We start from the raw sequence: 21795 nt of genomic DNA, 5'->3' as shown, positions 1-21795 counted from the left end.
CATACGCCAGAGAATTGGACTCAATATATAGAATCAGCGCACTAAGGGTCTGCTGCGGTTTCCGTACGATCTCAGGTATCGCAGCCAAGGTACTAGCAAGCGCAATCCCAGTCGGAATCCTGGCCAATGAATCAAAGAGACTCTTTTGGGCACTAAAAGAGCCAAACTTAAGGCCAAGCGATAAAGAATTGCTACGGGTACAAGCGCGCGAAATAAGCATTGCAAGGTGGCAATCTCTGTGGGATATGTCGCAAAAAGGCAGATGGACCTATCGGCTAATCCCAAGTCTAAAAGACTGGTTGGCCAGGGCCCATGGAGAAGTAAATTTCTTCTCGACGCAACTTCTGAGCGGCCACGGCTGCTTCCGTAGCTACCTACATCGGTTCAGACACGCAACAAGCCCAGAGTGCGCATGGTGCGCCAACGGAGAAGACGAGACGGCTGAACACGTCCTCTTTAGATGCGGACGCTTCTACATCGAGCGAGAACACCTCGAGGCGGAACTCGGGGAGCAAATTACAGTATCCAACTTGGTCCCAATGATTATTCGTCGCAGGGAAAACTGGGAGGCATTCAACAAGTTCGCGGCCATCGCCATGACCGAGCTCCGCAGAGTGGAGCAGCTGAGTCGAACCTGAGAACAGGAAGCGGGTGGAAGGACGCTTGTGTGAAGCAATACCCTCGCTGGCAGTACCACACGAGCTACTTCCCCTCGCAAACCTTTTTTCCAAATTTTCTTTTTTCTTCTTGTACATATGTATTTCTATTTCTATTTCTATTTCTTAATAAATGAATAAAAAAAAAAAAAAAACAGTTTATGTACCGTTGCGTCTGTGTGTGCATGTATGGGCTCCAGGCAGCGCTGCTGACAGAGCTGGGAGCAGAGCCGATATACATACATACATTGACTGTAACTTGTGTTCTATGTACCCGATCAGATTAAAATTTTTATATAGTATTTTTATTTTGTTAGTTTTATATAAAACTAAAAAACTTTAGTGGGATCAACATCCTAAAATTTGCGTTTTTTCAAAAATATCGGCTAATTCGGTAGATATAATTCATTTATAATAGAGCAAAAGTGAGTTCATGCGAGTTAGGTTAGGTTTTTAGTTTAATGTCCTTGTGCTAAAAGAATTTTTGTGTTCTATATGGCATCAAAATTAAAAATTCTGTGCAATATTAAGTTAGAAACTTGGAAATGTACTCACGTTTGCACGCTACTGTACGTTTAAAAACCTACAAATTTACGCTTTGCTTACACCAGGCGTAGGCACCAATAGTCCGTGCGGGCACTTCTCTTCTGTTGCAGCATTTCGTCGCGAGCGCATCTATGTCGCGTTGTTGGATAAATGCAAATGAAACAATTAATTTGGAGGTTGTTTTCTCATTTATTTTCTTGCGGCAGGTCATCGATTTTGCTGGTTTGAGCGATGGAGCCATATTTTATGCACTTTTCATTTTTCGCAGTGTAAAGCACACTGAAATGTATACATACACGGAGATGGTGGAACATTGATGGGCGTCAGTGGGAATCAGGCTTTAGGTGTGGAAAAGAAATGTTTACAAATTTGTGGAAAAGAAATGTTTACAAATTTTCAGTGGAGTTATCGAAATGTTCATATTTTTATGTGTGAAATTCCTGCACATGGATGTTACAAGTATTATAGACCATATTCAAACTAAAGTGACAAAGTTTACGGTTTTAATCATGTGTAGTGAAGCATTCATTTTTCGAACAGCGGTTTCATACTGCCTGTTTATAGCACTGCTTGCAATGTGTTCGCCAGTTGCAGGAATTGGTGGCGAATTTCAGGTTAAGTCTATGGTCAAGTTTGACCTTAATGGTGATCAATTTGGTATGTACAAAGTTAGGTGTGTTTTATACACTGCTGCACTAAACTATTTAGTATTGCACGAATTCATTCATAAAGCATAATATGTACATACGTATGTATGTACGTACATACATATGTACATACCTATGTACATAGTGAGCATTGGCACACTTTAAATTGTTACCCTTCATCCCATGCAAGTTCTGTTTTATTTGTCGGCTTCCCAAAATAAAAATGCAGTTGTATAGAATATGGTTTAAATGATTTAATTTACAGATAAAAATTTATATTCATAACATTCTTTCGCAGTTATGTTCAATAAACTAAAATATCAAAGAAGTTACATAAATTCGGCTATGCCGAAGTTTATATACCCTTGCAGTCCTTGACAATAATAAATTTACATTTTCAAAATTTGTTTTCTGCAATTCAATTCATAAATACACAAACAAAACAATTTTACTCTTCATACGTCATGCAAATAATTATATGTACATATGTATGTGCATCATATTTTTTGCAAATAAAAAGTCGTATAGTATTTTTAAATTATTTCTGATAATGTGATTTTATTTACGGAATGATGTAAGATAGAAAAATAAAATAAAAATGAAAACTTCATTTCAACTAAAATAAAAAATTTAAAATTATAGTTAAGATTTCTAGCGAAGTCTTCCAAAACACCGTCTAGAAGTTCTACATATGTATGTACATATTGGCATTCATTCGAGTAGATATGAAGCACATAGGCGTCTTTCCTAAATAGCAGAACGCGGCCCATACCATCAAGGTGCCGCCGCCAAAACCTCGCTTGTAACAAGATAGTCGTTCTTGGCGCGTATCTCTCCAATATTTTTTGCAATTGTCTGGGCCATCTAAATTAAATTTTTTTCGTCGCTAAAGATGATGTTGGGCCATTTCTTATCCCAGAATCGGTATCTATTGGCAAATTCTAAACGAGCCTTAATATGCCGCTCCAGAAGCTTTGGTTTAGGGACCATTGAGGTATGTTTAACGAAACGATTTTCGTTTAGAATCTGAACGATTTTAGTCCTTGTTATTTGAAGATCCAAGTGAGCCCTTATTTGACCGCTGCTCATCGTATCCTCGACTGCAAGACGTCGAATCTGCCGTTTGCATCGATCGTCAATGTTGGTCTTGCGTCCGCTGCGTCGAGTAGCACCATATTTCGATGGGTTTTTCAGGAAGCTACTTATGCAGTTTCTATGCCTGTTAAGTCTGCTTGCTATCTCAAAGATCTTGGAGCCGCTTTCATGCATGCCGAGGATAATTCCCTGCTCGTAATTGGACAAACTTGTACCACGAGGCATTTTAGCCTGACAACAATATATATTATGTACTAATTAAGGTTTTTTATTTATAAATTTAAATTAATTATATACTTACAATAGAGATTTAAGCAAATTTTCAGAAATAAGTCTTCAACAGCAACACTTTACATACGAATGATCAGCCACAAGTGTTTTGCACATATAATTATTTACTACGCAGAACCCGATGAACCAAATCATTTTGCAGTAATGGTACCACGAAAGAGATTAGAATGACAAAATTTTATACGCATGGCAAGCACAAAGAATACCATGATAATTGTGCATTCGTCAAACTTTCAAAAACTAACTTATAACAGTAAAACAAGACAAAAGAAATAATGCACATATAATTATTTGTATGACGTACTACAATTTGTTTTTCTCCTTCCCTCACTCCCTAAGCAAACCAACGCACGCAAACACTTACATACATATAGTTTATGTAGCGTTGCGTCTGTGTGTGTATGCATGTGCTCTTTTGATGACGTCCCTTCAGTACCAGTCGCCGGGGATTCCCCGGGGACATGTCGCTTGTCCCCGGGAACAAACTGGCGACACTCCCCTCGCCGTTTTGTCGCTTTTGTCCCTGTGCACGGGACAATTGAGCGACAATTGTCCGTATTACCGTATTACTCGCCGGTACTGGAAATTTTCGCCCTGGTCGCCGGCGACTGGAGAGACAATGTTGCTAGGTTGTCCTAGGGACGATAGGGACAATATCGATAGTTTGTCCTAGGGACTGGAAGGACAATTTCCATAGAGTGACATTTTCCCAAGATTGTCCCATGGACTAGAGAGTCAATGTCCCCCTTTTGATGACGTCCCTTCAGTACCAGTCGCCGGGGATTCCCCGGGGACATGTCGCTTGTCCCCGGGAACACACTGGCGACACTCCCCTCGCCGTTTTGTCGCTTTTGTCCCTGTGCACGGGACAATTGAGCGACAATTGTCCGTATTACCGTATTACTCGCCGGTACTGGAAATTTTCGCCCTGGTCGCCGGCGACTGGAGAGACAATGTTGCTAGGTTGTCCTAGGGACGATAGGGACAATATCGATAGTTTGTCCTAGGGACTGGAAGGACAATTTCCATAGAGTGACATTTTCCCAAGATTGTCCCATGGACTAGAGAGACAATGTCCCTATTTTGTCCTAGGGACTAGAGGGACATAAATTACATAAAAAAATATAAAATAATTTAATTAATTTTTTTTTTATTTATCTATTATTAGGCTAATTTGGCAGCTGTTGCTTTAATTTTCTGCTTTTGGGTTGTTGTCCGTATTGTCCCATTCTGACTGCCCCGGGGAAGTGTTTTGAACTGCTTCTGGAATATAAAAATGCAGATATTATTAGAAATGAAATGAATTATAATATCAAAACTAACGCTTTTGCTATCAATAATTAATGTACTTACTTACCGAGTAAAATGTTTAAAACCTTTAGTTAGGTTCTAAGGCACTACTTTTGGTTTTTCATATGCGGGTTGGCTTTTCAGAAGAGAGAGTTGTCTCCAGCCATTTGAGATATCTGTTAATATAAAAATATCAAAGAAGTTAAATTCGGCTATGCCGAAGTTTATATACCCTTGCAGTCCTTGACAATAATAATTTCACATGTCAAAATTTGTTTTCTGCAACTCAATTCATTAATATACAAACAAAACAATTTTACTCTTCATACTATGTACAATTTGTTCTTCTTCTTCCCTCATTCCCTAAGCAAAGCAACGCACGCATACACATACAGTTTATGTAGCGTTGCGTCTGTGTGTGTATGCATGTGCTCTGTTGATTTGATGATGACGTAGTAGGCAGCAAGCAGAGCTGCCGGCAGCGATTGAACCGATTTATATAGACTGTAACTTGTGTTCTATTTATCCGATCAGGGTCAAATTTTGGGATCTGAGATTTTATATCAAATTCTATTATATTGGTAAATTTCATGGGGATACTCCAATTTTTGCAAAAATTTTTGTTCCAGAGTTATATGATATAGTAGTCCGATCCCAAAGATTTTCATACTTTATCTCACCCGGGTAAAAAAAAGCTCCCAAAAAAATTTCATCCCGATAGCTCTTAAGATGGCTGAGTAAAACGCGTACGCACCGACGGACAGACGGACAGACGGACATGGCTATATCGACTTAGCTTCTCATGCTGATCAAGAATATATATACTTTATGGGGTCGGAAACGTCTCCTTCTGTGCGTTACAAACATCTGACCAATTTTATAATACCCTCTGCAAGGGTATAAAAAGAGTTATCTTAAATGGCTGGAGACAACTCTCTCTTCTGTTAATATAAAAAAGAGTTAAAACTTTGTGATTTTCATACATGGATTTTTTGACTTTCCCGACGTAGTGCTGTTCTTCAAGTCAATTATATCCCAATCAGTTGTTAATGTTGTTTTATTTTAAGAAAAAAAAATTAAATTATTACAAAATAAAAAAAAAGTATTATTTTGGCACGGCCCGGGGTCGAACTTGCATTTGATTTTGTTGGCAAAATACTTTGTTTTTCTTTCGCTCTCTGTTTTCATATATTTCACTCACTTTCTCGAGTTTGAGTTATGATTTGCATTCAATTATGAATAATATTAATTTTTGCTTATTTATTGAACTATGCCAACAAAATTACTATTCACTATTTGGTATATTAAACATAATATTAAATAGCACTTACCTTTATTTGTATCTATAATAAATCAAACAATTTTTTTTTACTGCGTGCTCTAAAAAACGATTGAGTTTCGAAAAACGAAATTATTTTGCTCGGGTGTCGTCGGCTACCCTCAGAATGAAAAGCGCCAGCAGAATTTTTCTCTGCCGACTTCGGTGGCTCGGACAATTCGTCGACATTGTCGGCGGCGACAATTTGGTACTGAAGGGGTATGACGATGTAGGCAGCAAGGAGCGCTGCTGTCAGCGTTTGAACCGATTTATATTGACTGTAACATGTGTTCTATTTATCCGATCCGATTGAAATTTTGGAATCTGAGTTTTTATAGCCAATACTATCATCCTAGTAAATTTCATGGAGATACTCCAATTTTTATGAAAATGTTTCTTCTAGAGCTATGTGATATCCTGACAATTTTTATACTTTATCTCAATCGGGTAATAAAAAGACCCCAAAAAATTTCATCCCGATAGCTCTTAAGATGGCTGAGTAAAACGCATACGCACCGACGGACGGACATGGCTATATCAACTCAGCTTTTCATGCTGATCAAGAATATATATACTTTATGGGGTCGGAAACGTCTCCTTCTCTGCGTTACAAACATCTGACCAATTTTATAATACCCTCTGCAAAAGTATAAAAATAGGCACACCTTTACGTCACACAAATGTTGGCACATTTTCACAGTACATTAAGGGGGGAGTAGGGTTTTAAAATTTTTTTAATTCTTAGAATTTGAAGAATATTGTGTGAATTTGAAGTAGCTCGGACTAAAACAGACAAAGTTTTCCAAACTTTACAGTCGGAACAATATGCCCCTACTGTCTTCCATTAATGTTGAAAAGCGCTTTACCTTCGCTACTGGTATGGCGCTAAACTCTGGTGCACCCTGTTTTTTCTTATTACTCAAAAACGAATAGACATATTAACAAATTTATAACAACCTACTTATATTAATAATGAGTAAACCCACCTTCAGCTGAAATAAGCTCAATAATACGATTTGGCATGGAGTTAATCAAATTACTTATATCTAATTGGGAGATATTGTCCCATTCTTTAATAATAGCCAGTTTATTAACATTGCTAAATTTAGTGTAACGGGCATAAATTCTACGCACTAGAAAAGCCCACAAGTTCTCAATGGTGTAATTCCATTCTCATCAAGCCATGACCGGGTCTCCCGACTAACATGCATTGATGCGTTATCCTGCTGGAATACAAATGAATCTTCCCGTTGTGCCCGAAGTAACGGTAGAAGAATAATTTTTAGTAAATCGATATATGGAGTTCATATGAGTGCTTGGAAATGCAATCTCCAAGCATCCTGACTCACAGAAAGCAGTCATTCCATGAGAGATCCTCCACCGAAATTTCTCTTCGAGAAATAAACAGGTTCTTTTCTTAAATCTCTCCAATAATATGAGAATCCGTCCGGACCATCCAAACTAAATTTTTTCTCATCCGAAAAAATTATTTAAAATATAAAATTAGTATCTTTTTATAAGAAAACAAATCCAGTACCTTTTTCCAATCAGTTGATATATTGTCTCTTGGCGGGACACTTCAGCAGCTAACTCATTAGCTGTAAGCAAGGAGTTGCTTGCAGCACGCTTTAGAAGACGCTGGGCGCGCGAATTTATTTTGGATTTCGGTCCACCTGTTCTGTTTTGTCCATATTCTGACTGATTTTTATACAAGTTTCGAATGACTTTGTCCGATCTACCAATTTTTCTGTCAATTTTACGAAATGAAAAATTCTCACCCTTCGTCTATTTTTTTCTATTCGTTCTATTCGTCTATTCGTTTTTATACCCTTGCAGAGGATATTATAAAATTGGTCAGATGTTTGTAACGCACAGAAGGAGACGTTTCCGACCCCATAAAGTATATATATTCTTGATCAGCATGAGAAGCTGAGTCGATATAGCCATGTCCGTCTGTCGGTCCGTATGTGTATTACTCAGCCACCTTAAGAGCTATCGGGCTGAATCTGTGCTTTTTATTATCTGGAGCAGATCAAGTATGAGAATTATCAGGATCGGACTACTAAATCATATACACATGTAGCTCCAGAACAAACATTTTCATAAAAATTGGAGTATCGCTATGAAATTTACATATGTGATAATATTGGATGTAAAACCCCAGATCCCAAAATTTGAATCTTATCGGATAAATATAACACAAGTTACAGTCAATATAATAATCTCCGCTCTGTCATACGTCATCAACAGAGTACATGCATACACACACACAGACGCAACGCTATATGAAAATGTAAAATTATTATTGTCAAGGATTGCAAGGTTATATAAACTTCGGCATAGTTATTTGAGAGTTTATTAACAAAGGTTATGCTGTACTTTAATTATGGATCACCCAGAGTATGGCGAAAACCATGCCCTGCAGTGCAAGAGCGGCATATTGTTCCGACTGTGAAGTTTGGAAAACTTTCCGTGATGGTTTGGGGGTGTATATGCAGTCGAGGAGTCGATGAACTTTATTGATAATACCATGAACGCCGAGCAGTATCTGGAAATATCGGAAGCATATTTTGCACAAAGTGCCATAAAATTTGGATTCCTAAGCGACAATAAGGCAAATTTAAAATTTTACCTATACAACGACCCTAACCGTAAGGAGTACAATGTCCGGTCTTGGCTTCTTGACAACTGTGGCAGTTTTTTTGATACCGAAAACATTTCTACGAGTTCTGGAACAGATTTACCCAATTGACGATTCTATAAAATCAATTGGACCACTTCAAGGTCCAAGTGGTCCAATTGATTTTATAGAATCGTCAATTGGGTAAATCTGTTCCAGAACTCGTAGAAATGTTTTCGGTATCAAAAAACTGCCACAGTTGTCAAGAAGCCAAGACCGGACATTGTACTCCTTATGGTTAGGGTCGTTGTCTAGGTATCTCAATCTTTTGCCGGGCATTTTAAAAATCCGATTATTATGGTTATTAGATTCTTGTTCAGCGTAGAACGCATAGAACGAAGCATCTCCGAACATACAAACTATATATATTCTTGATCAGCACGACGAGACGATCCGTCTGGATCAACGCAAACTCCTGCTAGACCGTAAGAGCTACAGAGCTGAGAGATTTTGCACGTAGGCTTGTATATAATGCAGGGGTTGTATATCTCGGATTCAGCCGGATCGGGCCACTATATCATATAGCACCCATACAAACGCCAAAGTCACGAACAGTGACTTTTCTCAATAACTTCTATTGTCGTGAAACTTAATATTATACAGGTTATTACGCCTATAAATTACTGTGCCAAATTTGATCAAGATCGGGTGACTATATCATATAGCTCCCATAGGAACAATCGTTGAAAAACAGTGGCTTTGACCAATATCTTCGTTATTTCCTATGATTGTAGGCCATTCTTTCGTAAGCATAAGCCTTTTTGGATAAAAAATTCCTCCACATTGATGGCTAATAGATAAGGAAAGAGTTACAAAAAAAGTTGCAAGGTTACAAAAACCCCGGCCCTCTGGTTTTTTTTTTAGTGTCATATTTTTATAAGAATATATTTTTTAGTTATTTATAAATGTATGTTTTGCCGGCTCGAGGTCAAATTTTCTTTTGTGAATAAAACAAAATAATAATATTTTGTGTTGTTCTTTTCCGATATATTTCACATACACAACACAAAATATTATTATTTTGTTTTATTCACAAAAGAAAATTTGACCTCGAGCCGGCAAAACATACATTTAACAATAAAAGGTCGCAAAAAATCAACAATTTAGTTATTTATATACATATATAAAAATGTTTATATATTCATATATCCAACTCCAATACCCAAAATAACATAAAAATTTATCGATAAAATTCCCCTAAAATTGATTAAGGTTAATGTAAACATCCTTTTTTATAAACAATTGGACACTTGCAATAATAATTGTCCCCCTAAAAACCAAAAGCGTGAGATCGCTAATTCCGCATTTAAATTCGGGCCAATCAAATTGCAGTTTTGAGTTTTCATTCAAATAATAAAGTACGTTGCTTTTAACTCACAATATCCTTTTTTTCCTCTTTGGGAAAACCAGATATTTAATTGGTGCAGTCGGTAGGATCGGTAAAAGTAAACTAGTTATTCTATCCGTGTTACACACAGAATTATTATCCGTGTGTTACATGGAATTAGTGAATAATCACTACAAAACTCCGATCCGACATCAAGAACTTACGGGTAGTGCTCAAAAGTGTACAACAGTGAAAAAAAAATATTTACGCCAACTGTGCGCGAAAATATTAACTGTGTGTTACAACCATTAAATCCAATTGAGGAATAAAAACGCCAACTTGTGTGCGAACAAAAAACCAAAAATCAAAACAAAACATAACAAAAACCCAGAAAATTAACAAAACAAAACAACACAAAAAACCCAGAAAATCAACAAAACAAAACACCACAAAAAACCCAGAAAATCAACAAAACAAAACATCAATAAAGCCCAGAAAATCAAAAAAACAAAACACCACTAAAAAAAAAAAAAAAGAAAGAAGAAACAAAATGTCTGTAGAACTCACCGAACCCCAAGCTCTGTTTTCGTTAAGACAGGTGGTAAACTATGATGGAGCACCAGAGAATCTGACGTCATTCATAAGGAGGATAGATTTCATTATGCACTTATGTATATCCAACCCATGATGTAAGGAAACATAACATATTGTTCAGTGCAATCGAGATGCAGCTTACTGGAGAGGCACAACGGCTCTCACAAATTGGACAATTGGACAAGCCAACACCTGGCCGGAACTAAGGTCACTCCTCATCAATGAATTGAAGACGCAGACCCCCTGTGAGAAACTTCTTCGACGCCTCTACAACCCCAGCTATACAGGAAACCTTCGTGAGTTTGTAACAAAATTAAAAGATAAATCCTATATTATCACAAACAAACTAAGTCTGGAAAACGACGCAAATAACACTATTCTTTATACAAATGCTTTAAATAACACTGTAAAAGATGTAATAATCAAAAATTTAAGTAGCTCAAAGAGAAGGGTTATACGAAAATAATATAACAGAAATCAGAAATTCAAATCAAAGCCAAAATCAAAATCAAATATGAATGAAGCTAACTTCGGCTATGCCGAAGTTTTTATACTCTTGCAGTCTTTGGCAATAATATTTTTACTTGTTGAAATTTCTTTCCCTGCAACTCAATTCATCAATACACAAACAAAACATTATTACTCTTTTTACTACAATTTTTTCTTCCTTTTCCATCTTTCCCTAAGCAACGCACGGCACGCATTCACATACAGTTCATGTAGCGTTGCGTCTGTGTGTGTATGCATGTGCTCTGTTAATATGATGATGACGTAGTAGGCAGCAAGCAGCGCTGCCGGCAGTGGTTGAACCGATTTATATTGACCGTAACTTGTGTTCTATTTATTCGATCAGTTTAAAATTTTGGAATCTGAGTTCTTATATCCAATTCTATCATAGTAGTAAATTTAACTGGGATACTCCAATGTTTATGAAAACATTTCTTCTAGAGCTGTATGATATAGCGGTCCGATCCTGAAAATTTTCATACTTTATCTGCTCCGGGCTATAACTATCTCAAATACCAAGTTTCATCCCGATAGCTCTTAAGATGGCGGCGTGAAGTTGATTTGCACAGACGGACGGACGGACAGACGGACATGGCTATATCGACTCAGCTTCTCATGCTGATCAAGAATATATATACTTTATGGGGTCGGAAACGTCTCCCTCTGTGCGTTACAAATATCTGACCAATTTTATAATACCTTCTGCAAGGGTATAAAAAGGTGGAAAACGCTTTTTACCCAATAGTACATCTCCGTCTCAAACAAAACAATCCGATACAACACAAAACCAAAAACTTTTCCAAGAATTTCAGCAAAAATTAAATATTGACAGCGCTCAAAATCCAATGAATTATCAACAGCAATATAAATATCCAAAAAATAATGTAGCAAACCAGCCTACAAAAAGGCAAAGAGAAAGTAATAGTGGAATTAGCCAAATGAACACATCCGAAAATTTTCATCAGAATGCCTCGGATCAATCGGAAGAAGAGATAGGGACAAGTCCTTCATCAGAATAATGATGAACAATAAACCTTTGAGACTCAGGCTCTTCAATTAATATAATGTCCGAAAACATTTTTAATTTCAAAACCTATTTAGGAGATTCCGAAATTTACATGATTGAAGGAGAAGTAGAATTAAAAGAAATTATTTCCCTTGCACCCAGCAAACTTTGTCCAACACAACAAAAATTTTATATCCATAAATAAATACAACATGCTGATAGGCAGAACTTTCCTAAAAGCCTGCAAAGCACAAATAAATTATGAAGAAGAATTCGCAAAATTAGGAAATTATACATTTTATTTTAGAGATGTTGAAGAAATAGAAGAAGAACATGACATAGAATGTTTGGACCCACCCACAGACCCAGAAAAAATTTTGCGATTAATAATGAAATAATAGAAAGCAATGAGTATAGACTCGACCATTTAAACAACGAAGAAACTCAAAAACTTAAAAAAGTCTTGTACGAATTTAGTGACATTCAGTACCGCGAAGGTGAAAATTTGACTTTCACGAGTTTAATAGCTTTAGTGTGCTTACTCTATTCATACAAAACATGAGGACCCATACAAATATCCCCAAACATTTGATATAGAAATCAACAAACAGATAAATGAAACGATTGAACAGGGTATCATTCGAAGATCGAACTCACCCTACTGTTCACCCATTTGGATCGTTCCAAAAAAAAGGGGGATGCTTCCAACAAACAAAAATTCAGATTAGTCATTGACTATCGAAATGAAGTCACAATAGATGACAAATTCCCAATTCCAGTCATGGATGAAATTTTCGACAAAAATGGGGAAAATGCCAATACCTCACCACCATTGATTTAGCTAAGGGATTTCATCAAATTCAAATGGGTCCTGAATCTATTGCAAAAACAGCTTTCTCTAAACATGGCCACTACGAATACACACGTATGCCATTTGGTCTTAAAAATGCCCCGGCAACATTCCAAAGATGCATGAGTAATCTTTTGGAAGACCTTATTTATAAGAATTGCCTTGTTTATCAGGATGACATTATAGTGTAATCCACTTCATTGTAGAAACACATACTATCACTTAGAAAGGTATTTCACAAACTAACAGAAGCTAATCTTAAACTCCAATTCGCAAATGCGCATCTCTGAAATAGGAAACAGCATTCCTTGGTCATATAATAACAACAGAGGGTATAAAACCCAACCCAGATAAAGTCAAAGCAATTCAAAAATTTTCGATCCCTAAATCCCCCAAAGGAAATTAAATCATTCTTAGGATTATGCGAATTCTTCCGGAAATTCAAACCAAACTTTGCACAGACCTATTTCTTATGGTAGTAGAACACTTAACGAAAACGAACTTAATTATTCAGAAATAGAAAAGGAATTACTATCTATTGTATGGGCAACCAAATATTTTAGGCCATACCTTTTCGGTAGAAAGTTCGAGATTCTAAGCGACTATAAGCCTTTAGTGTGGCTCAACAATATAAAAGATTCAAATATGAAACTTCAAAGATGGAAAATTACAAAATTGATTACAAAATTGAATATTTAACTGACTAAGAAAATCACGTAGCAGATGACCTTTCCAAAATTAAAATAGATGAAAACTTTTTAGGATCAACAGAAAGCACAGCAGCCACAATACATAGTGCTCATGAGGATAATGAAAATTACATTCCAATAGTATAAAAACCCATTAATTATTTCAACAGGCAAATAGGATTCATTAGAAGTTCAGAAGACAATGCAGAAACAACAATTTATTTTTATAAAACGAACATAAGAATAACATACAAAGAAATGACCAATACGCAAGGGATAATCGTAAGATATCTTTGCAGTAAGAACACTTTCATATTGAACAAGATTTTCCCAACAAGCTTTTATTGAAATAATACAATCGAATGCAAATACAAAAATCGAAATCTAGCATAAAGTTAGAGGACCTTCACACGTTTGCACAATTTAAAGAAATAATCCTAAAACAACATAAAGCATTATTACATCCAGGAATATAAAAAACGATTAATTTGTTTAAAGAAAAATATTATGTTCCCGATTTTCAAAACCTAATTCGCAGACAGAAAATAGAAATACAAACTTAACTTTTGAAATAACACCGGAAACTTTTAATATCAGAGAAAAATACGTCATGGACTTTTACATGATCGACAATTTACAATTCCTTTCATGCATTAACATTTACTCCAAATTTGCAACACTTGTAGAATAAAAGTCTAGAGATTGGTTAAAAGCCAAGAGACCAATTATGAAAGTCTTCACTGAAATGGGCAAACGAATAGAAATAAAATCAGACAAAGATTCAGCATTTCTGTGTATAGCACTTAAAAATTGGCTACAAGAAGAAAATGTAAAATTAGAAATCACATTAAGTAAAAACGGCATTTCAGATATAGAAAGATTTCATAAAACAGTAAATGAAAAACTCAGAATTATAAATAGTGAAAATGACATTGAAGATAAATTAACCAAATTTGAAAAAATTCTCTACGTATACAACCATAAGACGAGACATAAAACAACTAACCGAACACCAGCGGACATTTTTATCTATGCAGGATCCCCCGACTATAATACCCAAATGAAAAAATTCATCAAATAAACAATTTAAATGAAGAAAGACACAACTTCGAAATCGATACTAGATTTAAACAAGGACCTTTAGTAAAGTCAAAAACGACAAATCCATTTAAAAAGACAGGAGAAATAAATCAGTTAGACGAGAAACATTTTGAAGAAAGAAATATAGGACAAAAAGTCACACACTACAAGTCAAAATTCAAGAAGAAAAAGAAAGTTAATAAAAGCAAATACGACAATTAATTAATTACAGGTCGACAACTCAAGATGACTTTTTTGTGCATTATGCTACTCTCAACATTAAAAACTAGCCGCGACTCTTCTTGATGAGTCGCTTATGACCCCTTTCTTTAATCACATTCGAATCATATTTAAGTCGCATTTTCAATCATACGCGAATCCTATTTGCTATGCATTTTCATTCATGCGCGACTCTTTTTTGAGTCATTATTTGAGTCATAAGCGATTCTCTTTCCAATCATAAGCGATTATTTTTTTTAATTATAATTTCCATTATTTATTTTACAAAAATAAAAAAAATTTATTTACATTCATTTAAACATAACCACCAAAAATTATACTGTATTTCAAACAATTACATTAACCACTTTTGTACTTACTACATTACATACTAAATCTATAAGTTTAAGGCAATGCCACAAAAATTAATAATAAAGCATTTTCGATCAAATGACAATCAAACTCCCACAGAAAAAATTGAAACCCTAATTATTGAAAAAAAATTTATACAGCTGAGAAAAACCCCTCGCTATATCCCAATGTATCCGCCTGAGGACGAGCTGTTTTCTTTCTATATATCCAACTCCGATACCCAATAACATATAAATTTTTCGCCCCCTAAAATTCATAACGTTAAAGTAAACATCCGTTTTTATAAACAATTGGACACTTGCAATAATAATTGTCCCCCTAAAAACCAAAAGAGTAAGAACGCTAATTCATCATTTAAATTCAGGCCAATCAAATCGCATGAATATCAATAACGCCACTAAAGGGCTCACAAATTTAGCCTATAAATATAACCATGAGACATTTTTGTAACTCAGTTTTAAGTTTTTATTCAAATAAAAAAGTACGTTGCTTTTAACTCACTATATCTTTTTTTCCTCTTTAGGAAAACCATATATTTATATATATAAAATTCTCGAGTGTGGTGTTTGTTACCAAACTACTCCGAAACGGCTCGACCGATTCTCACGAAATTTTTATGCATATCGTGTAGGACTGAGAATCGGCCAACATCTATTTTTTATACCCAAATAATAAATAATTAAATAATTTTAATAAATGTTTATTTGTTTAACACACTAATACTTGCATACAAGCAAGAAACGTTTGCGGATGCGACAGAAAGAAGAATGCAAAAATCGGCTTCTGTCGCATGCGTTGTCCTCTCACAATTTTTCACTCAGCTTTCAGTGTTCTCATGTTATGAGCAAAATACATATATGTCGGTGCGTGAGTGTGAGAGTGTGTTTGTGTTTTCGGGTATTTCACAATAATAGTAATTTCATGATTATGGCGGCGCATTTGTGGTTTAAGAAGAACCGTTTTAGCGGGGCGCCAGAGTTCTGTCGCTGTCGCCGAGTGTGGTTCAGTGGAAGGCGCGCACAAGAATTGTGCGTCTCGAGTTCAGTCGTTGTTACAACTCGAGTGCGACCGAACTCGCTGCGCTAATTATTGATCAAGAAAATAATACACGTTATACACCAATCAGTTTTCCAACTTGATTTATTAAAACAATGCCACGAACACGCAGGGGGGCTAATTTGAGTCGTCAAACAAACAGATCTAGAGGCATGCAAGATAGAAGAGCAATAAGATCAGATGCAGAAAGGCAACAAAGTAATGCAGATGTCCGTGTAAGAATGGCGCAGTAACGTGCATCACAGAGGTACGAGATGAGTACTGATCCAAATTCTTCGCTGTTCTTGCGTTCAATTCGGCAATTCAATTCATGTTTTCAAATGACATCGTTCGGAGCAACGGAAATAGTTAAAAATACTGCTGCAAATGGTCAACAATTTAATTCCACATTCAAAATCAAAGGCCAAATTTACCACAAAGTCGGCTCATTACTACCAATGCCAAACGAACCTTATAAATTTTTACAAATTTACTTTATGGGTGGCGAGGACTCCGAACGGGCACTCGCCAATCGCGTGAATACACGTTGCAACTATAATCACCTCAATTCACGCTCTGTTAAATGAGCACAACGAATTGTTGAAATTATTCAAATCACATATGCATAAGCTACAAAGTGACAATCACGCTATTTTCATCAATCCTGATAGAACACCAGCTGGAGGGCATATACGTCGATTCAACGCACCTGTTGTTGACGACGTGGCTGGAATCATGGTTGGCGACCATACAGCTACGCGACAAATCGTGATTCGAAGAAGAAATAATTCTCTTCAGTCCATTCCTGATACCCATCGTTTATATGATGCTCTCCAATATCCACTCATTTTTTGGAAGGGACAAGACGGATATTGCATAAACCTTAAGCAACGAGATCCGGTAACAGGTAATTCATTCATTAAGAATATGAAAACTCTTCAATTAATACATGGATATACTATTATAGGAACCGAAACAAACAAGAATATTAGCTCAAAGGATTTCTATTCGTTTCGGTTGATGATTAGACGTGGTCAGGATAATATCATTCTACGATGTCGTGAGCTTTGCCAACAATTTATGGTCGATATGTACGTCAAGATAGAGAGTGAACGACTACGATACTTGCGATTTAACCAACAGAAGCTGCGTGCGGAAGAATACATTCACTTGCGAGAAGCTATTGCCAGCAACGCTGATACTGCCGAAATCGGTAACTCTGTCATCCTACCATCATCGTACATAGGTAGTCCACGGCACATGCAACAATACATACAGGATGCTATGACCTTCGTACGTGAATATGGACGACCGTGCTTTTTTATTACTTTTACATGTGCAGGAAATTACATCGTTATTATTACCTGGTCAAAGTGCAATACATCGTCATGACATTACAGCACGTGTGTTCAAACAAAAATTAAAGTCTCTAATAAGCTTTATTACAAAATTGCATGTATTTGGCCCTACACGTTGTTGGATGTATTCGGTTGAGTGGCAAAAGCGAGGATTACCTCATGCTCACATCTTGATTTGGTTTATCCATAAAATACGCCCTGATGACATCGATAGTTTAATTTCTGCAGAGATTCCAGATCCATCCACTGATCAATTACTGTTTGATATTGTTACTGCAAACATGATTCATGGCCCTTGCGGAGATCTGAATCGTTCATCGCCTTGCATGGTAGACGGAAAATGTACAAAGCGTTTTCCTAAAGATTTCATCAACGATACGGTTACAAATGTAGACGGATATCCAATATATCGTCGAAGGAGTACCGAAAATGGCGGACAATCATTCATTAAAACTATCAACAACGTAGATATTGATATTGATAATCGGTGGGTGGTGCCATATTCACCTCTACTGAGCAAAACATACAGTGCTCATATAAATGTTGAGTTCTGCAGTTCGGTGAAGAGCATTAAGTATATTTGCAAGTATGTAAATAAAGGAAGTGATATGGCTGTACTTAGAATTGAAAATCAAAAATCCGTTAAATCAAAATGACGAAATAACGAATTACCAAATTGGCCGGTATATCAGCTCCAATGAAGCTGTCTGTCGTATCTTCGGTTTCCCGATTCATGAACGAGATCCAGCAGTTATGCATTTAGCTGTCCACCTTGAAAACGGTCAGCGCGTATTTTTCACGAACGAAACAGCGCTTCATCAAGTTGTAAATCCACCAAAAACTACGCTCACCGAATTTTTTGCATTGTGTAATCGTGCAGATGCTTTTGGTGCCTTCGCACAAACACTGAAGTATTCAGAAATACCTCAATATTTTACATGGGCTCAATCGAAAAAATTGGATGCCCCGCAAGCAAGGCACACCAGTTGAGGCGTGCCCCGGCTTATTTAAGTCAAATAATTTGGGTCGTGTATATACAGTCCATCCAAGGCAGACCGAATGCTTTTATCTACGACTGTTGTTGGTTAATGTCACCGGACCATTGTCATTTCAAGCTATACGTGAAGTAAACGGACAACAGTATCCAACGTATAAAGATGCATGTCTTGCACTAGGCTTGCTAGAAGACGACAATCATTGGGACAGTATGCTTGCTGAAGCAGCATTAAACTGCACAGGAATACAAATTCGATTACTATTTGCTATTGTACTGACTACATGTTTCCCGGCCCGAGCACAAATTTTGTGGGATAATCACAAAGATTCAATGACTGATGATATATTGTATCAACATCGTACAAGACGGAACGACCTTACGATATCATTCAGTGACGAAATGTACAATGAAGCATTGATTGCTATTGAGGATCTTTGCATTGTCATTGCGAATTTACCAATCAGTCATTTCGGTATGAGCTCACCAAATCGAAGTGCATCTCATTTAATTGACACAGATATGAATCGTGAACTGCAGTACAATTCTATTGAAATGGCAGCGATTGTTACTCGCAATGTTCCACTATTAAATGATGCACAAAAAGTAATTTACGACCGCATTATGGAGGGAGTTTCGGCAGGACAAGGGGGACTCTTTTTTTTGGATGCACCAGGAGGAACTGGCAAAACATTCCTTATTTCGTTACTTCTTGCCGAGATACGAGCAAAAAAAGGCATCGCATTAGCTGTTGCATCATCTGGCATTGCAGCTACTTTATTAGATGGAGGCAGAACAGCTCATTCGGCATTTAAGCTGCCACTGAATATTCAAAATAACCCAGATGCAGTTTGTAACATTAAAAAACAAACATCCATGGCCACTGTGCTGAAACAGTGTAAAATTATTATCTGGGATGAATGCACCATGGCACATAAGCATTCGCGGAGGCATTGGATAGGACAATGAAAGATATAAAAAACAACGACAAACTATTTGGAGGCACTTTGTTACTCCTTTCAGGTGATTTCAGGCAAACACTTCCCGTTATTCCACGATCAACATACGCTGATGAAATTAATGCTTGCCTAAAATCGTCCCGACTGTGGCGTAATGTTGAACGAGTACAACTGACGGTGAACATGCGCGTTCAAACGCTTCAGGATCCATCCGCCGAAACTTTTTCGAAACAGCTATTAGATATTGGCAATGGGAAAGTTGCCGTACATGAAAATACTGGATCAATAAAATTACCAACCGGTTTTTGCACAATCGTCCACTCGCAAGATGTTCTCATCGACTGTATATTTCCCGATGTACACACACAATATATAAATCTTGAGTGGCTGGCAGAAAGAGCCATTTTAGCAGCGAAAAATGTGGACGTTCATGGATTAAATTTCAAAAAACAACAATTGTTGCCAACAGACTCTGTGTCATACAAATCTGTTGATACAGTTTGCAATACTATCGAAGCTGTAAATTACCCAGTAGAATTTTTGAATTCCTTGGATTTGCCAGGCATGCCACCTCACCACTTACAATTGAAAGTAGGATCTCCAGTGATTTTGCTCCGTAACTTGAACCCACACGGATTGGTTATTAAAAAATTAATGAAGAACGTGATTGAGGCCACCATTTTAAATGGCAAGTTTCAAAGTGAAAATATATTGTTGCCACGAATCCCCATGATTCCTACAGATGTGCCAATTGAATTCAAACGCATTCAATTCCCAATTAGATTGGCATTCGCGATGACAATCAATAAGTCGCAAGGCCAAACGTTGTCTGTATGTGGTTTAGATTTGGAAACACCATGCTTTTCCCACGGACAACTATATGTGGCATGTTCTCGCGTCGGGAAACCATCAAGTTTGTTTATATTGGCTAAAGATGGCCTAACAAAAAATATTGTGCACTCTATTGAGCTTAGCGAATAATCTGTATTTTTATTAACTGTCATTTTTAACAATAAATAAATCGTACTTCAGTTGTTTATAACGTTTTCGACTATAACTTCATCCCCATACACTTATAGTAACTTAGATATTAGATATTCGAAAAAGGCAAAACAACGTTTGCCAGGTCAGCTAGTTTAATTATATATGTTTTGAAAGAATATATATATGTTTTTTTTTTTTTTTTTCATTTTATTTGTATGTTCTTATTTGGTCTTTCCTAATTTTCCCTATTCGATAAACGCAGTGATCTCCTGAAAATGCGGCGAATGGCTTTACGGGCCATACTCTAGACTGAGCAACGCAATTATCAACGGTGAAACATTTTTTTTAACAATTTTAGTTTATGATGTATGTATTTAATCGCCCTTTGTAGCACTACCGGTCCTACTGCTTCCAGAATCTAGCTTGTCGCGCTAGACGTTGCCGGTGCTGGTCTTGCTACAGGCTGTTGGGGCTCCGGTGTCGGTCCTCTTAATAGAGGTGCACTCGCAGTATGGATAGTCCAAAGGCCTAGGGCACTCCGCCGGGCACGTCTTCTCTGGAGTTCGGCTCTCCTATCTTTTAGCCGTTTTTAACTTCGCTACGTTTTGGCATTGCTCATCACTTCTACTACTTCTCGTTTTCTTCAATCCAGATTATGTGTGTCCACTTGTTTGTTGTGTGCAATGTAAAGTTCCAATAGATTGGTTTATATTTTATCCGAAGATTGCAGTGGTAGTCTTTAAGTGTGATTGATTAAACTCCAAAGACTTTGATCTTGGTTTAGTTTTTTTTATTTATTTTATTTTTCCACTTAGTATTTTATTTAAATTTCTGACAAGGCACGTCTTCGCTTTGTCTTTTCAGTTTTCTCATCGTTCTTAATTCCATACATAATTGGCTTGTACAGTTAAAGACCGCGCAGCTACGCTGCCAGTGACGCCGACAGAGAAGCGGTCTGCTTATGTATAAATGTTTATGTAAATGTATTCTAACTAAGTGGTACAATATGTTTGTAATCTTTTTATATATTTTACAGTCTTCGACTAGCTCTCTTTGCGGGCAGACGTCAGTTTTTGTATCAGCAGAGTCTAATCGGTGTATTTCTTTCGCGACACAGGTGGTCTAATATTATTTGCTTTCATACATTCTTTCGTGAGTGCAGTTGTGTTTTAGCTCATAACTAAAGCTTATTTCATAAGACTATGGGGTCTCCCCCCTCGGTCCCCTATTCTGAGGGGCAATCAGTTTGCGTTGCTTTTTGATAGCCCCCCGGCGAAAAAAAAAGAGACAAAAAATCG

At 36.8% G+C, this 21795-nt stretch overlaps 1 protein-coding gene across 1 annotated transcript in view; it reads left to right on the top strand.

Annotated features, from left to right (window-relative positions):
• Positions 1-1630: 1630 nt before the first annotated feature.
• The window catches only part of LOC137586292 (BOS complex subunit NCLN), a 192668-nt gene continuing 172503 nt past the window's right edge, over positions 1631-21795 (top strand). Inside the window, exon 1 of the mRNA XM_068302301.1 lies at positions 1631-1859. Within this exon, the coding sequence (XP_068158402.1) occupies positions 1649-1859 (211 nt within the window). The 5' untranslated portion in view covers positions 1631-1648. The remainder of the gene's footprint in view (positions 1860-21795) is intronic.

The sequence above is a fragment of the Drosophila tropicalis genome, unplaced genomic scaffold, assembly GCF_018151085.1.
Source record: "Drosophila tropicalis isolate 14030-0801.00 unplaced genomic scaffold, ASM1815108v1 contig_979, whole genome shotgun sequence".
Taxonomy (NCBI): Eukaryota; Metazoa; Arthropoda; class Insecta; order Diptera; family Drosophilidae; genus Drosophila; species Drosophila tropicalis.
Note: the sequence above shows the minus strand (reverse complement) of the source record. Positions and strands in the feature narration are given on the sequence as shown.